Below are 16,180 nucleotides of genomic sequence, written 5' to 3'. Positions count from 1 at the left end.
GGCGTTGGTGGTGGTAAAGCTTCGAATAGTAATGATTGCGGTGAAAATCCGCCGCTCGATGGTATCCGCCGCTCGGTGGTTGATTACGTTATATTGGCTGCTTATGTAACAAGGCTAGCACACTCTTCGACTCATGCTTGCTCCTACAACTTCTGTACTGCGATGTTGAGCTGTGCAAAGTCGCCCGCTTTCGTGATATCATGCGGCTAGACACCTAATCATGAATTACATAGGGTTCATGACCCGCATTAGGTGCTCAATCTTTTTTTTTCGTCTAGGACATGCTCGAAATGCCTGCTAATAGCAAGCGACTTGCAACCTAGAAGCGGGCGTTGGAAGGTCAGCGTCGACCTACAATCTTTCAATGCTAGGCTGTCCCTTCAAACGAAGCTTCTGGACTATCATTGCTTGCTATTGAGCATATACACCTTTCTTGCGCTTCTCCGGCATCCCGATGCTCTGGCATCCATCGTCTCTAGTCATCGCCATGGCTGGGCTTCGGTTGGGATGGTGAGGTGGTTCCCTAATCTGGACTAGCGGCGTTTGAGGCTCGATGCCGTCTTTAGCGACCAGGATGGCTCTCACATTTCTGACTCCTTCATCCATCAACAACGCGCGTGCCGTCGCTTTGTCGAATCCTTCCAACGTCCACCATCCCGCTCTATCGACTAAGAACACTGATCGGCGCGAAACTTTATCGCCCGCGACCCCGAATCTCAACGCTTTTTCAAAATGCCTGGCGGAAAGGGAAAGTCTATCGGTGGAAAGGCAGGCTCCAAGGACTCTGCGGGGAAGGCCCAAAAGTCCCACAGCGCGAAAGCCGGTTTGCAGGTCAGTAGTACATCTTTTCTGCTCAATCTTTCCATAGCTGTTTCAAATTATCGCGATTTCCCGTGCGTGCGACAACTCTAAACTCCTGCTACACCTTTCGCCCTCTCACTCCTTATGTCAAGATGTCCGTGGTTCTTGATAGCTCCTACTTTTCACTCCCGACCTACATCATTCCGATCGCATCCTTTCGGCATCGTCGTTGACAGCATCATGGTCTAATGTATCTCTAACTCATTCACAGTTCCCATGTGGTCGTGTTAAGCGTTTCCTCAAGAACAATACGCAAAACAAAATGCGTGTTGGCGCGAAAGGTAAGAAAACCCAGCGTCTCTCGCTCGAACAACACTTGAAACCTCACTAACACCCTTTTATTTAGCCGCTGTCTACGTCACTGCAGTTCTTGAATACTTGACCGCTGAAGTGCTGGAACTTGCCGGAAATGCTGCCAAGGACCTCAAAGTCAAGCGTATCACGCCGCGCCATCTACAGCTTGCCATCCGTGGAGACGAAGAGCTCGACACGCTTATTCGTGCAACCATTGCTTTTGGTGGTGTTCTGCCACGCATCAACCGCGCCCTGCTGCTTAAGGTGGAACAGAAGAAGAAGAAGGACGCATAAGCACTGCGGATACCCAACACATACGGCGTTTAATGATGATTGAATGGAAACACCCCAGCGTACAGTGATCATGACGACTGAATCCGAGCCCTGCAGACTAACGTGTTTCGAGAGCATTTGGCCTTGGCCCTGTACTCGCATTCCGCTTTTTCCACTGCAGCTCGGCATGCAGTTTTCTTATTTTTGAAATACTCTTGCTCTTGACAAATGTTCAGCTACCTCCACTTGATGTCTGCTCCGTCCATCGTTTGTCTCGAATTACCAAGGGAGCTGTAATGGGAAAAGGGGTATTCTCGGTAGTGGAGACTGTTTGTCTATTTCGCATGTCTCTTATCTCTTTTTTTTTGTCCTAATACTTTTATTCTTCGAATCGCTGGTGTTGAGTGCGTTATGATTATTTCTGGAAAGAAAAAAGAAAATTATCGATTTCCGAGAATCCGTGCTTGCTCCCTCAAAAATCAACAAAGTGCACATTCGAGCACTCACGAATTGAATAATTCTTTATCCATAGTTGTAGCCGCAGTTCTTTCACTAAACTAAACCACCTCAAAAGTATATTTCGATGCAGGCCTACTCCGTCTGTATTTACGTTCGGCACCCCACAAAACCACAAACAACCAAAAGGAAATGTAGCATTGACACCAATATATTTAGGGCGCTATTCCGTACTCCGTACTATATATATCGACGCACTTCCTACGTTTCTTCCCACCGATCACCCGGAGACCAACCCGGCCCAATGTGTAATTGGTTAGCTTGCTCTGTAACATCTACAAGCTCCCCCGCAGATTCATAAGTCATTGGTAGGTAGGTACCCAGTAATGATTGGAAAGACACGCCTTACGAGCGCTGGAAAATAATACAGTATGAGCAAGTAGTTGCGGTTAACGGAGCGTGAATTTTGCTTACGTAGCAGCCATTGAAGACTGAATGTGGTATACCAACAAGGGGCGCTGAAACCCGGTCTTCTTTTTATTTATTCTATAAATACTGAGCTCGTGTCTACGTATGTGGTTAAACGCATGGTAAGGTTGCTTAGGGTTCTCCTAAACGAGAGAGCCTACTTGGGAGACGGACACCCTCGGTTCAGCTTACGGTTTAGCAGACTTATTGCTTGGTGAAGCATTGAGTCGAGGGCTAGAGCCAAAACTCGAGAACAAGAATAACCTAAATCGAGTACTGGCATGTTGGTCCGAGGCTTCAGAAGATACTCAACACCCTGCATTCAACTTCCATAGAATAAATAGAGATACAGCGAAGGGAGGCAGAGAAACAGAAATAAAGAAGATAAAGATGAAAGAAAAAGAGTAAGCATTAAACGATGCAAGTTTGCCCCATATACAATAAGATCCAAAAAGCGATGCAGATGCAGGGTCATTCCTCTTATCATGGATCACAGAGACATTGGTATTCTTTTTGGTCGTTCTTCGTAGTCTTCTTGATTGAGATGGTGTTTCAATTTCTTGAATTTTTTTTTTGTCTTTTGCTTTCCGGCAGACACAACTCGAAATACTAAAAAAATAAACTTGGGGAAGTAACAGGGGAGAGGGGGTGGGGTGGGGGTAGTGTTGCACACCATGCAAGGCGTCCGCGTGTCGCAAAAAGTCATGGCTTCAACTTGCGTGATTTCGTTTTTCGGCGAATGGGAGAAACATAATCGAGTCCGTATGAACGGCGCGCCTAGAGGGCTGCCCCAAAATAACTTCTAAACTTGGCTGGATCAGAGAAATACTTTCTTTTTGTGATTCTCTTTAGTTGCATTGTCGTTTCATCATCCCTCATCGAATCGTAAGCCGATCATCGCACAAAAAGATCAGGCCTCGTGATATAAAAGGTCGTATGCGTCTTTCGGTAAAGCAATCTAACAGTTTTCGTTGTCTTCATCTCCCATTAAACGTTTACTCCACAATAATTTCCACGCCGGAGCTGGTGCGCAATTCGTCACTTCCACGCGACTGGTGTCCGTTGGATCGTCGAAAACCTGGCCCTTTCTCGGGAATGGGGCCTCTCGGCTGCCTAATAGGCATGCGCTCCTGTGACTGACCGTCAAATCCAACTCCGATGGTGCGGTTACTACCAATGGGACCAGCGCTAGAAGGTTGACTCTCCGGCTGCTCCCAGGAGAACATACCCCTCAATCTCCTTGGGCTCGAGTTGGGCCCTCCAATGCCAGTTCCCAGAGAAAGGCTGCTCAAGCTGTTTACCAGAAGACCGTCGTCACGTTGCATACCAAGGGAAGAACCAGATGGGGCGGGCGTCAAGGTTGGCGTGTTGGACGCAACACTTGTCGAGCCGTCATAATGCTGAAGGCGCGCGCCGTTGGATTGGAGTGCAGCTGGGAAACTTGCCGAGGATGGGACAGGAGATGGCGTGTAAGAACGCAAGTCCGCGAATGATTTCGCCGCGCGTAAGTTCTGCGTATTTCCGAAACCAGCGGAAGAGTCCAAAACTCCCAAGAAGCCGGAAGATGGCTGCCCCCGAAGGGTACTGAAATGGGTAGGCCCCTCATTGCGAGCCTCGCTGAAATCAATAGTCGCTGCGCGGTTGAGCCCGCGACGAGCGGTTTCGGTGGGCTGAACAGATGCGGGAATGGCAGACAAAGGGGGGCTCACATTCGTGCCTGGGGCGACCTTGAAGACTTGCACCTGACGTTGATCCCCAGTTCCGCGCGACGCGTGGCCGAGACCCATGTTGTGAGCAAGAGTGTGCACAGTCCGGCGCTGGACAGGAGTAAGGTTCGGCGGGAAAATAATGGAGTCGCGACTGGTATCTTCCTTAAATAGCAGAAGCTGCGAGTAGTAGGATAGAGTCTGTGAATCGTTCAAATCGACTTCTATATAGCAAAACTCTGTTAGTATGATTATGAAGTGTGAACGTCATTGCGCCAACTCACCGAGCTTCTGGCCACGCTGGGAGACCGGGGAAGGGGAAGTCGCCGGAATATGTGAGGTGAGGGACGACATAGAACTTTGGGTCTGAAGCTGCGACGCGGCCATGGGACGGTGCTGTTCTTCAAGCTGGCCGCGACGCTCGCGCTTCTCGCGTTCAATGCGTTCGCGTTCCTGGAGAGGAAGCATCTTCTTATACTCAACCCTCAGCTTCCTGCCCTGCAATTCAAAGTGGTTGAGAACCTCGATCACGGTCGCAGTTTCCTCCGCCGATGTGAAATTTGCAAACGCAAGTCCGCGGAAAACACCATTGTCGAAATGGTAGTTGAATGCATACGGCAGGGGGAGGTTTAACTCGGTCATTAGCTGAACAAGCTGCTCCTTCTTCACAGCAAAGGGGATGTTCTTGATAACGATCGCGGTGGGAATCAGCTCGTCATCAGCCTCTGAGGGACCCGCGTCTCGCATTGAGCCTTGGAGTGGAGCTGAGCCGAGGTTGGAGAAAGGGCTGGGAATCCCTGGCTGTTGGTCTAACCATGTCTATACCGGAATTAGTGAGACTAGAATCATCAAAGCGATCATGTACATCAAATTCGTCACGTACCGTCGGCAGACCCGCTCGAGTAGTGCGAGGGGCAGTCTTCAGGCTCGCCGAAGCTGAACGTATACCTCCAAGAGACTGAGCGTTGGCAAAACCATTAGGATTCCACGTCTGCGATCCAGGGAGGTCATAAGCATAGGAAGGGTTATGTAGCGACGGGTTCAGCCGGTCGAGATTGCGATCGTAGCGAGCCATGGGATCGTCGTACAAATTCACGGGCATTGGACCGTAGGCGTCAAATTGTCGCGAAGGCTGGCGATGAAGAGGCTGCTGATGGCGCTGGGAGCCAGGGGAACGCGAAGAGTTCTCGTGATACATGTCCTGGGCTTGTTGATAACTCATGGTGGCAGAAAACGAAGAATTTCCGACAAGCAGCCAAACCGAAGAATGTGGCGCTGGAACCCACCACAACAATCCCGCTTATTACAATTCGGATAGAGTGCAAGCGGACTACTTAGTCATAGGAGCGATCGAGCAGGCGGAAGATAGTTTTTGACCAGTCGATAATTATCAAGGGATGTTGGCAGCCACGTTTGGGTGAGGACGGAAGAAGTCCAGCGGAGATTTTCGACCCTGGGAAGGAGAAGGGTGGCCGGGGCTTGTCTCGAATCGGCCCGGGGGAGGGGCGTTGCAAGAAGCCTCTGTTTGAACAGTGCACCAAAGGTAGATAGAACAGCGTCGGAGTGTGCGGAACTGATCCAAGAATCCGATCAAACTTGGACTATCTCCTGGCTGCCGCAATTTCAATGCCTAGATGAATGGTCTAGGCGTGGGATTCTGGCGTTCGGTCTGGGACAGACATCAGAAAAAAAAAATAAAAACACAGCAAAAGAAAGCAAGTCGAATATGGATAGCGGGATGAATGAGAAGCAAAGAAAAAGGAAGATCGCCACAGCCTGGCTGGGATGACCGGGGCGATGGAGATGAGGTGGGAAAGAGGAGAGAGGGAGAGGGAGTTAAGGTTGAGGGCGAGGGGAGGAATTCCAATCGTGAGAGTTACCTGCTGTCACCCAGATTCTCAGTCACGGACGGAACGCTTGGTCGAGTCCACTGTCCCGTAACCGCACCCGAGTTATTATAAGGATTAAATATTATTAGTATCCTTATGGATAGGTCGTTTGAGGCGAAACAAGGACGCCCAGGAACGGATAGTGATTTCAGCCTGCAGCCAGCGAAGATCCAAGCAAGCGAATAAAAGGGGCCGAACGAGGTTATCCAGTGAGTCGTGACCCGTCACTAGTCGCGTTTTCTGTTTGGTTTGTGGGTTCAAGCTTGGGCTGTGTGGATCGATTTCGGTCTGCGCTGCTGTGTCTTCCACTCGGGAAGCGTATACGGAGGCAGTGACTTGAGGTCTGCTCGCCGTCGAGGTCGAGGTCCAGGTCGGTCCAGGTCGCGGATTGAGAGTGCGTGCGGTAGTGCGGTATGTAGTATTGTGAAGAAACAAGGGCCTTGTGAGCGAGCAAGAATGTGATTATCCAGGGATAATGATGATATCTTCAAAGACTCGGGAGTTTCACAGCATTCAACATGAACGGCCGCGAGCGCCGCAGGTGGTCTATATACTGCCTGGACAGAGGTACTTCTGGCACGAGCGTGCCTGTAAATCATTCTATTTTCTGCCTAGAACAAACCCCCCCTATTCTTCCTAGGTTTTGGGTCTCCTGGGACGGAAATGACCTCGACTTGACGGCATCCACTCGCTGATTGCTGGGTGTCATGTTAATGACTTTTCCGGCGGTTGTCTTGCAGGTCTTTGCAGGTCTCTTGGGTAGTAGTAATCTAATCTGTACACTGTACGCGGTACCGTGACTTGTGCGAGTTGGAACTCCGTCCAGACGGTACATGCCCGAACCAACCTCAAGCCTCAGCCTACTCAGATGAGATCCGATACCATCTTCCCCAAACCGCGCCATGGCCACGATCTTGCCCTCTGTTGGTCCTCGATGACTCGTTAGCACCTCTCGTTCTCATTTTCTGGTGCTATTTTAGCAACCTCCTTTTGCGAGTGCGTGATGTGATGGGGCGGTGCTAGTTCCTTCCTCAGGGGGGGGGGCCCTCTATCTTTGCCACTCCTTGACTGCTCTGGAGCCTTTCATTTACTCCGTAGGCACTCTACTCATTATCTGCTTTGGCTGAGACTCCGAACCAGCGCCGCCTCCTGATTCAGGTTCTTGTTCAATGCGCCCCTGCAAACGCCTGCTTGCCGGACCGGCCCTCGCGGGAGGTTCCATCTATCAATTCCCAAGTTTCAACTTTCCAGCAGAGTGAGCGCTTCAAGGATTCCCAAAGAGACTGTCGGGGATCCGCAGGTGGGGGTATGATGTTCCAGATTGACTTCTTCTTCTCCCTGAAAAGGAGCTCATACCCACCCGAGCTCCATGCTCTTCTCTTCGAACCCCGTTTTCCCGAATAGCTTATTTGCATTACCGCTAGCAGCTTACGGAGCTCGTCGGCGACCTCTGCCAGTCATAATAATATTATTAACGGAGTTCCGGAGCATACCAGTCAAGAGTCGAGTCGGATGGCTTGTTTTGGCTCCGTCAGGTCTCTTCCTACGGAAATGAGATCTGCCCCTTGGACAGACCAAGGTCCTCCTTACTTCCGTAGCCGCAGTCATCGAGATGGACGCGCTCGTTGCTGCAGCACGCCAGACCGGAGAATTGCCGTCTCTCCTTCTGTTCCTCTATTCGAGACAGGCTCAAATCTTGTCTGCTGACCACGGGCCCGAGAACGCAAGCCGTCTCCAACTGTTATACATGAACTTCATCAGTACAGCTGTATTGGCTCTGACAGCCCCTTTTCTTCAAATTACAGAGGGTTTCCCACTATGATGACCATTCTTCCAACCAATAGACTCTCCGTCACCGTCAAAGGCCCTCAAATTCAATGCTTTGAGAATGAGCTCATCACTTTATCGGATTCGACTCCTGCCGCATGCGCTCTTTCCTACTCTGGTAATAACCTCTACGAACTCTAGTGACAGTCATGCAGACGTTCAATATGCTGGCACTGCCCGCCGAGACCCACGCCGTTCACGCCTAACGCTCAAGCTAGAACCCGCTAGATTGTCACCAGAATCCGCTGATGGAGTCATCCGCGTTCCGACTATTTGTCGCTGGCGGGTCAGTCGAGGGATCGAGGCGAATGAAGGTCTCTATTTGGAGCAGTGCATATTGTGCAATCACATCGGATGGAGAGCTCCTGCTCTCCAAACCGGGCAGAGGCGTCTGTTATCTGCAGGGCTGCGCCGCGCAGTACGAGTCTTGAGAAGATGGTAAATTTGGAGACAACGAACTGCCAACCTCGGGACTTCTAGGCTTCGAGTCCAAGTTAGCCCCTGTGCGTCGACTAGATCGCCCAATTCTCCCGAATAGAGGACTGGCAGCTGAGGGTCCATTGGCTACCCATCAATCAAATTAGAATGTCGGAATCCCGGGCCATCCCATCCGCGTGGTTCCTGGATTTCGGGACATGGGTAGTTTGAAGATCCCCAGCCTTGACGGCACACTGCCACAATAATAAGTGATGACCTAGTCTACTCCTGTCTTGATGTAATCCACTCTTACTCATACTCCACGAGAAAGGGGTAGTGGAACGTCTAACGGCATTACCAAGGATAATTTTCGGAGTCATTTCTCTTCGTCCGATTTTCGCAGAGCTGGTGGCCTATACTCCCTACTTTCAATCCGCAAGACTTCAACGTGGCATCTATATGACGAACCTAAGACGAATCCTGTACCTGTTTTTAGACCGTGTCCGGTGGACATTGATATTTTTGGAGACGTAGAAACCCCATACATAAAATACTACTTTGAGAACACACACTCCAACCCATTACTGGAATTATACACGACCGATTTCTTTGAGAACCATTAGTATTCAGAAATCAACAGATACGCAAGTGCTGGTATATCTCTTTATGGCGTTGGCGAGTGTTGACTGGTTCTATGGGCGAATAAAACATGAGAACTGACCTATCCGTCACCAAGCCCACCGTCCCTGCTCGCTTGCAGTTAGATCTGCACCTAATGCAATGCAATCTGCACCCACGCCACGCCGTCGTACCCGATCTTAAGCCTAAGTTCGCTAGCGACTTAAGAGGTCGAGCCGAGAAAATTCTCTTTGATGTCTTTGAAAACTTACCAGGTGAGGGAATGGCATTTATATATATTTTAGGTTGCTACCTTGAGTGGTGGTAGGATTATGCGCGGTAATATACGTAAATCAGTTTCTGTCGGCTACTGCGATTTGCGTTAGCGTGATTGTTAGCGTGGTTCCTCAGAATAAGATGAATACCAATTTCAGTAATCATCTGGCATGAAACTTAAGTAGTCTATGCATTTATTTGGAGAAATGTAGATGCAGATGGCATGTCCAATTGCAGTGTGTGATAACTGACAGGTACTGCTATAGAGGTAAGTCAATTAAGCATTGACTTGGCTGCCTATAAGTAACATGGAAGGGAGGACGAGGAATCCATTGTTTTAAGAAAACCATATAAAATATTAATTGTACAGAAATGACGTTGCAATGTCAAAGACACATAGCACGGTTCCTGATTTTACATACTCGAAATTTGGGCAGAAAACTATACAAAATTACATATCAAGCCACGCATCGTGAGGTCCGCCGGGCCATTCTTTAGCCAGCGGGAAGCAGCCTTCATGTTAGCCTTTGGAATAACAGTTTTCAAACGGACTTCCTCACCCCTTGAATATCGGTTGTGTCTGGGACATCAATACTGTTGTCATTGTTGGTACCGAGGGGCACGGGTAGGGGAACGCGTTGGGGTAGACGAGCGATGACTGGACGAAGAATGGTGCACACTCGATGTGCTGTGCTGTCTTCCGGTATGGCTACTAGAGGACGGCGAGTGACTGGTGGACGAGGAGTGATGTGCGCTTGACGAACTACCTTGTCTTCCAAACCAATGGCCAGTAGGTGAAGGCGAGTGGTGAGAGGACGAGGATTGGTGGACACTCGACGTGCTGTGCTGTCTTCCGGTATGGCTACTAGAGGACGGCGAGTGACGGGTGGACGAGGAGTGATGCGCGCTTGACGAACTACCTTGTCTTCCAAACCAATGGCCAGTAGGTGAAGGCGAGTGGTGAGAGGACGAGGATTGGTGGACACTGGACGTGCTGTGCTGTCTTCCGGTATGGCTACTAGAGGACGGCGAGTGACGGGTGGACGAAGAGTGATGCACGCTCGATGTGCTGTGCTGTCTCCTGATCCCGACGCGACGGCCAGTAGAGGAAGGGTTATAAGACGTGGTGGAAAGGTTACAGGCAGTGAGTATATCATATGCGTCTGCTCAGATATGTTAGTCAAGCACTGGACTACTATGAGAACATCATCCGCTTACCATTGTCATGAGGACCACCGCCATCGATATTGTCATCGTCACCGTTATCATTATCGGGTGGATTGTTCGATCTGTACTGTGCAATACATGCTTCACACCGAGGGATTATGCTACTCGCATTGTTCGCTCTGCAAATACACCTAGCTTCGGCCGCGTCGTCGTCCGTCTGCCTGTCGCACCGTTGGGACATGCTTACGAGGGGGTCGCAGGCCGAGTGACAATCACTGGGAACGTCATCTCGGTCCAGGTCTGCCCCAAAGGCGACATTACCCGCGAGGATAAGGCTGGAGATAATGAGAAGTTGCCGAACATGCATGATGGTGGTAAGTACTAATTGACCTTGGCTGATGGAATTGAGTGACATTAACGGCCTTAACTCCATTTATACTTGTCTCCAGCACTTTATTGCGCGTTCATTGCGTTTTCTTGATCGCGTTCCAACTAACACCTAAACTATAATCTTTAAAAATGACGATGTCTAGATCATGAGTCTCGGTAGAGACGCTGGTTAAGCTTCACATTAAGCCTCTTGGACTCTGCAGAGTTTGCTGCGTTCAGGCGTATCGCTTGATCAGGAGGGATCCAAAGGAGCATATGCCACCAACGGTCCGGGATTCGAAAGCCTTGGAGACGTAGCATCCGAAACCGTACATGAAACAGGTGCTCTGCCGACCCAGGGACAAGGCAGTGGCTGTTCTTGTGTCGATGTCATCCATGCGTATGGGCTTTCTTGAGACGATCCTCGGTAGCTTCTTTCTCTCGCACTCTTTACTCCAATAGAGTCGCCTGTACCCAGGTGGGCAGCTTCCATCCCCGAAATGGATTCAGTATGGTGTTTGAGTAGTCAGAATCCAAAGACGTCAGAGCAGACCAAGAGCTTCATACGGAGAGTTCAAGATAATCTGGAACATTCTCGTCTGTCGTAAGATGGTCCAGCGTGGTGGACCGCTACCACATTGAAGAGCGGTCCTTATCGAATTTCTCCATCGCAGCAATGTCATCCTCTTTGACCCATGAATAGCTGCCTATCATGGTCTCCAGTGCGATTGCTGAATGGGCAATAAAGACAAGGGAATGGAGCTGATTGGGCCGGAGCTTCCCGTGGCTGATTTGATAATGATGAACCCCGCAGAGCTACAACTGTCAGACCAGATGCCGGTACTTTGCGCTACCTCCTCCCTCACATTGTTTCTGTTTCAACACGACAAGCGAGGAATGACGGTTCGCAGTGCACTGGCCAAGATGTCGTGGGAAGGCTATACCTTGCGATCGCTCCAGCACGCGAATCCTGCCTTCGTCCCGACCTTTCTCTATGGCACAGCGTGGAAGAAGGACCGAACAGGGGACTTAGTGCATCAGGCAATCAGTACCGGCTTCCGTGCCGTGGACACAGCAGCTCAGCCAAAACATTATCGAGAAGACTTGGTGGGTGAAGGCGTACGTAAGGCTCTCAGTGATGGGATTGTTCGTCGCGAAGACTTATACGTATGTGACGCTGAAGACCTCTCGAATTGGGGAACTAAACAGGCCGTTAGATTCAAACAAAATTTACTTCTGTTAATGGACAAAATCCAGATGATATGCCGTATAATCCCAAGGACAGCCTAACTGATCAGGTCCAGGCTTCGGTAAGGTCGTCCTTCCACAACCTTCGCCCGTCCGCTGAGCCTGAAAGTGCCGAAGAGACATATATCGACACTCTTGTACTTCACTCTCCTCTGCCAACAATGGCTCAGACAATTGAGGCGTGGTCAGCACTGGAGACGTATGTTCCTCATCGCATACGCCACCTAGGCATCTCGAATACCACGCTCCCAATATTGAGAGAGCTTGTCTCTTTGGCCAAGGTGAAGCCCGCGGTAGTACAGAACCGGTTCTACGCTGGAACCCAGTTCGACGTTCCGCTCCGTGCGTACTGCCGCGAGCACGAGATTGTGTATCAGAGTTTCTGGACGTTGACGGCGAACCCGGAGCTGGTTCGTTCCAGGCCAGTCATCGCTCTCGCCAGAGATGCGGGAATCTCTTCAGCTGCAGCATTGTACGGCCTTGTGCTGGGCCTTGGGCAGACCACGATCCTAAACGGGACTACCAAGAAGGAACACATGGAGGCAGATCTGAACGCACTCAAGAGCCTGGCGCTGTTCTCCAGCGAAAACCCTGAAGAGTGGCAGAGTATCCTTGAGGATTTCGAGCAGCTTACAGGAGACCATGTCTACTTGCAATGAGTGTTGATAAGTGTAGATAGTAAGTTTTTCAAACTCAGTAGTTCAACGGAAATAGTTGGAACAATAAGCTTGCCGTTTTGGGAGAAGTCGAGTTTGCACGTGAAAACATGACTCAGCTAGTCAGCCAATCAACGCTGTGTTCGACTTTGGCCTCATCGTCGCCCGCCAAGATCTCTTGACAGAAAGAAAATCTGTCTTAAGTCTTATGTTGTCTGCCTCTGTCTTGTATCCTCATAGTCTCCTTGACGCGAATTGCCTCGTATTCCACTCTAGTCATATATTTCAACTCTGATCATCTCAACCTGTCTCTGGCTAATCTATCATCATCATACATACTCTTGCCCGGGCCTCCACCGCCCTGGACAGTGGGACAATTCCATCAGTCTTTTCTCCATCACCGCCGCCGTTTCTGCGGGCTGTCCATTATCTATCTACCTACCAGCGTTGGCACTGAATTACCGTTGATTCGTCTTCTGCGGCTCTTCGCTTATACATAGTCTGATCACTTGCACAATCGGCAATATCTTTCTTTATTACCATCCTGTCCCCGTCCGTTCCCTCCGCTTCAGGGTTGATTGCGCCCGTCGCGTACTTAGCCGCGATCCATCAATTCTGCTGTTGGCCTATCTCCCTGAATCTTTTCCTGTTTCTATCTTTTCTCTTCTCAGCGATACTACATGAGATACAAAAATACAGCTGTTAAGACGATTTGAGGGCAGTGTTTCAGTACATTCGTCTTTGGCCGAAAAAACTGGTCGAATCGCAATCCTCTACCACACCCCCGCAATATCTCCCGCTCACTGCTAGAGATTTTGGATTCGATTTTTATCTCCGCCAGTTCGCCCACCCCGTCGGAGCGAATCATTTTCGGGCAAGACAGCGGTCTGTTTAAGTTTTGAGAATATAGGGTTTTCCGACCGTTGATCGTTCAATCGCCTGCAATGAGCTCTCAAGGAATAACCCGCAAGAGACCTGCCCCTGGCACATCGCCTGCCGTCCACCCTCAGCTGGGCCAACTCCCGAACTATCCCCCAACCTCCGGACCCCCCTTGTCTAACGATCAATTCCTACAATGGGGTCAGAATCCATCTCCGAACACCGTGGCCCCAGCATCCTTTCCGGACGCGAACACCTACAACACCAGTGCTTTACCCGCATCAGCCCATGACATCTCCGGTGTTTCTAACGCAAACAATCAAGTCGCACGTAGAACACCTTCGCATCAAATAGTGAATCGAAGCCGCAGTTATGAACAGCCCCCTGCACCTCTTTCAGACCCTAGTAATGTGCCCAGTGAGCCTGGTGGTTGGTCCGAGAGCTTGGAGGAACTCTACAAACGCGCGCTGGCTGCGAAAAGGGAGGCACAAGCCAAGAGAAAACAGATCCCACCATTTGTACAGAAGCTCAGCAGGTACGTCAGTTGTTGATTTGATGCTTTTTAGCTACTACTAACTTTGACCGCTAGTTTCCTTGATGAGTCGAAGAACACCGACCTTATCAGATGGTCCGACGACGGAAATTCATTTATTGTGCTGGATGAGGACGAGTTCGCCAAGACGTTAATTCCAGAGTTGTTCAAACACAATAACTATGCCTCTTTCGTTCGACAGTTGAACATGTATGGTTTTCACAAGAAAGTTGGTTTGTCTGATAATTCGATGCGTGCCAGCGAGAGGAAAAACAAAAGCCCTAGTGAATATGCCAACCCTTATTTCAAACGTGGGCACCCCGACCTGCTTTGGCTCATTCAGAAACCCAAGAACACAGCTGGACAAGGAACGAAGTCCGGCAAAGGTTATGTGCGTGTGAAGACAGAGGATGCTGAAAACGAAAATGAAGATTTCGGTGATGACAATGCTGGGGCATCACGCGACGATGGTGCCCGTAACCGACAGCTATCTTTGGTTGCACAGCAACCATCATTACCAAAGGATCAGTTCGCGACTGTCTACCGAGAGCTGCAAGCAATACGTCAACAACAGCAAATTATCTCCAGCACAATAAACAAACTGCGCAGGGAGCACGAACAACTCTATGCACAGGCTGCAAATTTCCAAGAACAACACACTCGTCACGAGAACTCGATCAACGCCATACTTACTTTTCTCGCCACCGTATACAACCGTAGCCTCCAAGGCCAAGAGGGCCAGAACCTGGCGAATTCCTTCGCCGGTGCGATTTCACAGGATCAGGGTAATGTTGTCGATATGGGGGATGGCTATTCCTTCGGCCCACTAGGCGCTCCCTCGATGAATAGTCCTGGCGGGGCGCGTTCGATGAAAAAGCAACCGTTGCTGCTCAAGGCCCCTCCGGGGTCAGAGCACCATGGCCGTGCAACGACGCTCTCGCCTGCTGCAACTGCTTACGACCGCTCACAATCTCGCAATAATTCGCGGCAGACATCCACTTCCCAGTCCGGGCAAGTCGAGGAGGTTTTCGACAACAATAGCCCGCGCTCGAAAGAGACTTCATCTTCCCAAGCTCAGCAATATCCGCAGCGCGACATCATGTCCGTCATCCAGAACGCCAATGCGCGAAATGGTATTCCAACCTCTTACAGTGATTTTCCTAACGTGCTATCGTCGCTCGAAACCTCTAATGGTAATGTCCCACTTACTTCCAATCAACGTGCAGATATGCTTCGTCTCATGGCCAACGAGTCCGGCACAAATGACTCTGGCGGAACGGTGTCCCAGAACAACGCTCTGATAAGTCCAGTGCCGCCCCCAATGCCGAACAATTACTCAGCGCGTCTTGCCGACACTCGGTCTGAAATTGATAACCTGATGAAAATGCAAGCCGAGCAGGACCGTTCTGTTCAGAACTTGACCAACCTGCTACAGCCACTTAGTCCAAGCGGTACAATTCCTGGTATCGGCTCCGATGGAACTATCCCTCCACCACCCCTTGAATTAGACCAGATCTTCAACAATGATTACTTTACCGACTTTGGGGACTATGATCAACAAAACAGGGCAAACGTAGACCTCGGCGACTCAACGGGTGCTGGCCAAGCACCCGCCTCGACCGAACCTCCTGCACCACCAGATGACATAGCCATCAAACATGACGGTAACGACTTATTTGATTTCGACCATCTAGCTGGCGAGGGCGAACTTTTTGCTGGAACAAACAATCAATCGAGCCCCGGGTACTTCCCACAGTTCGACAGCGGCTACGGCCATTCCGCAGCTAACACAACTGGTGCAAGTACAGGCGTTAGCGGTTCCGGACGGGTCGTGGAAACCCTCACTGATAGCGAAGCCACCAGCCCCAGCAATGCGGTTGATGATCCGACCCAATACAGTGCGGACGTGTTTGACGCTGGGGACGAATCTCAAGGAGGCAAGAGTAGCAGCGGTGGAGGCTCGAAGCGGCGAAGGAAAGCTTGATGCTTTTCTGTCTTTTATCAGTATATACTCCCTTCTGTCATGTCAATGAGCCTTGCAAGCAGAGCTTGAAAGTATCTCCACGAAGCACGGAACAAGAATGCTTTGTTTAAATAAATGCTTATACATATCCTAATAGAGCCAAGTATACAGGGGCACCTGGGAATCGATATTAGAAGTACTTACCTGCATAAGCTACCTTCCAAATAATATAATATTCCTATCCTACGGTATAGACGTGAACCTAGGTCAACCTTATTGGT

General features: G+C 50.1%; 6 protein-coding genes across 6 annotated transcripts; 4 read left to right on the top strand and 2 right to left on the bottom strand.

Annotated features, from left to right (window-relative positions):
• Nucleotides 1-172: 172 nt before the first annotated feature.
• On the top strand, nucleotides 173-1,957 carry htz1 (histone H2AZ). Its single transcript, XM_073738278.1, has 3 exons — nucleotides 173-831; nucleotides 1,073-1,142; nucleotides 1,208-1,957. The coding sequence occupies exons 1-3, from the start codon at nucleotides 733-735 to the stop codon at nucleotides 1,447-1,449; spliced, it is 411 nt and encodes a 136-aa protein (XP_073591480.1). The 5' UTR covers nucleotides 173-732; the 3' UTR covers nucleotides 1,450-1,957.
• Nucleotides 1,958-3,202: 1,245 nt separating this feature from the next.
• BDW70DRAFT_9693 (putative R3H domain protein) lies at nucleotides 3,203-5,609 on the bottom strand. Its single transcript, XM_073745311.1, has 3 exons — nucleotides 4,942-5,609; nucleotides 4,343-4,877; nucleotides 3,203-4,282 (listed from the first exon to the last, which is right to left on the bottom strand). The coding sequence occupies exons 1-3, from the start codon at nucleotides 5,278-5,280 to the stop codon at nucleotides 3,348-3,350; spliced, it is 1,809 nt and encodes a 602-aa protein (XP_073591479.1). The 5' UTR covers nucleotides 5,281-5,609; the 3' UTR covers nucleotides 3,203-3,347.
• Nucleotides 5,610-7,599: 1,990 nt separating this feature from the next.
• On the top strand, nucleotides 7,600-8,283 carry BDW70DRAFT_9689 (uncharacterized protein). The gene has a single exon (XM_073745310.1). It carries the CDS (start codon nucleotides 7,836-7,838, stop codon nucleotides 8,214-8,216), a length of 381 nt encoding a protein of 126 aa, XP_073591478.1. The 5' UTR covers nucleotides 7,600-7,835; the 3' UTR covers nucleotides 8,217-8,283.
• Nucleotides 8,284-9,627: 1,344 nt separating this feature from the next.
• Nucleotides 9,628-10,619, bottom strand: BDW70DRAFT_154016 (putative GPI anchored protein; the record flags this gene model as incomplete). The annotated part of the gene is made up of 2 exons (XM_073739754.1): nucleotides 9,628-10,159; nucleotides 10,444-10,619. The coding sequence occupies 2 exons, from the start codon at nucleotides 10,617-10,619 to the stop codon at nucleotides 9,628-9,630; spliced, it is 708 nt and encodes a 235-aa protein (XP_073591477.1).
• An 873-nt stretch (nucleotides 10,620-11,492) lies between these two features.
• BDW70DRAFT_144552 (putative aldo-keto reductase (AKR)) lies at nucleotides 11,493-12,689 on the top strand. Its single transcript, XM_073738277.1, has 2 exons — nucleotides 11,493-11,788; nucleotides 11,839-12,689. Exons 1-2 carry the CDS (start codon nucleotides 11,519-11,521, stop codon nucleotides 12,526-12,528), a joined length of 960 nt encoding a protein of 319 aa, XP_073591476.1. The 5' UTR covers nucleotides 11,493-11,518; the 3' UTR covers nucleotides 12,529-12,689.
• Nucleotides 12,690-12,994: 305 nt separating this feature from the next.
• On the top strand, nucleotides 12,995-16,068 carry BDW70DRAFT_144551 (heat shock factor family protein). The gene is made up of 2 exons (XM_073738276.1): nucleotides 12,995-13,939; nucleotides 13,994-16,068. The coding sequence occupies exons 1-2, from the start codon at nucleotides 13,470-13,472 to the stop codon at nucleotides 15,918-15,920; spliced, it is 2,397 nt and encodes a 798-aa protein (XP_073591475.1). The 5' UTR covers nucleotides 12,995-13,469; the 3' UTR covers nucleotides 15,921-16,068.
• The last annotated feature ends 112 nt before the right edge of the window (nucleotides 16,069-16,180 follow it).

This window comes from Aspergillus foveolatus, assembly GCF_047715535.1.
Source record: "Aspergillus foveolatus strain CBS 279.81 unplaced genomic scaffold BDW70scaffold_100, whole genome shotgun sequence".
NCBI classification, from domain to species: Eukaryota; Fungi; Ascomycota; class Eurotiomycetes; order Eurotiales; family Aspergillaceae; genus Aspergillus; species Aspergillus foveolatus.
Note: the sequence above shows the minus strand (reverse complement) of the source record. Positions and strands in the feature narration are given on the sequence as shown.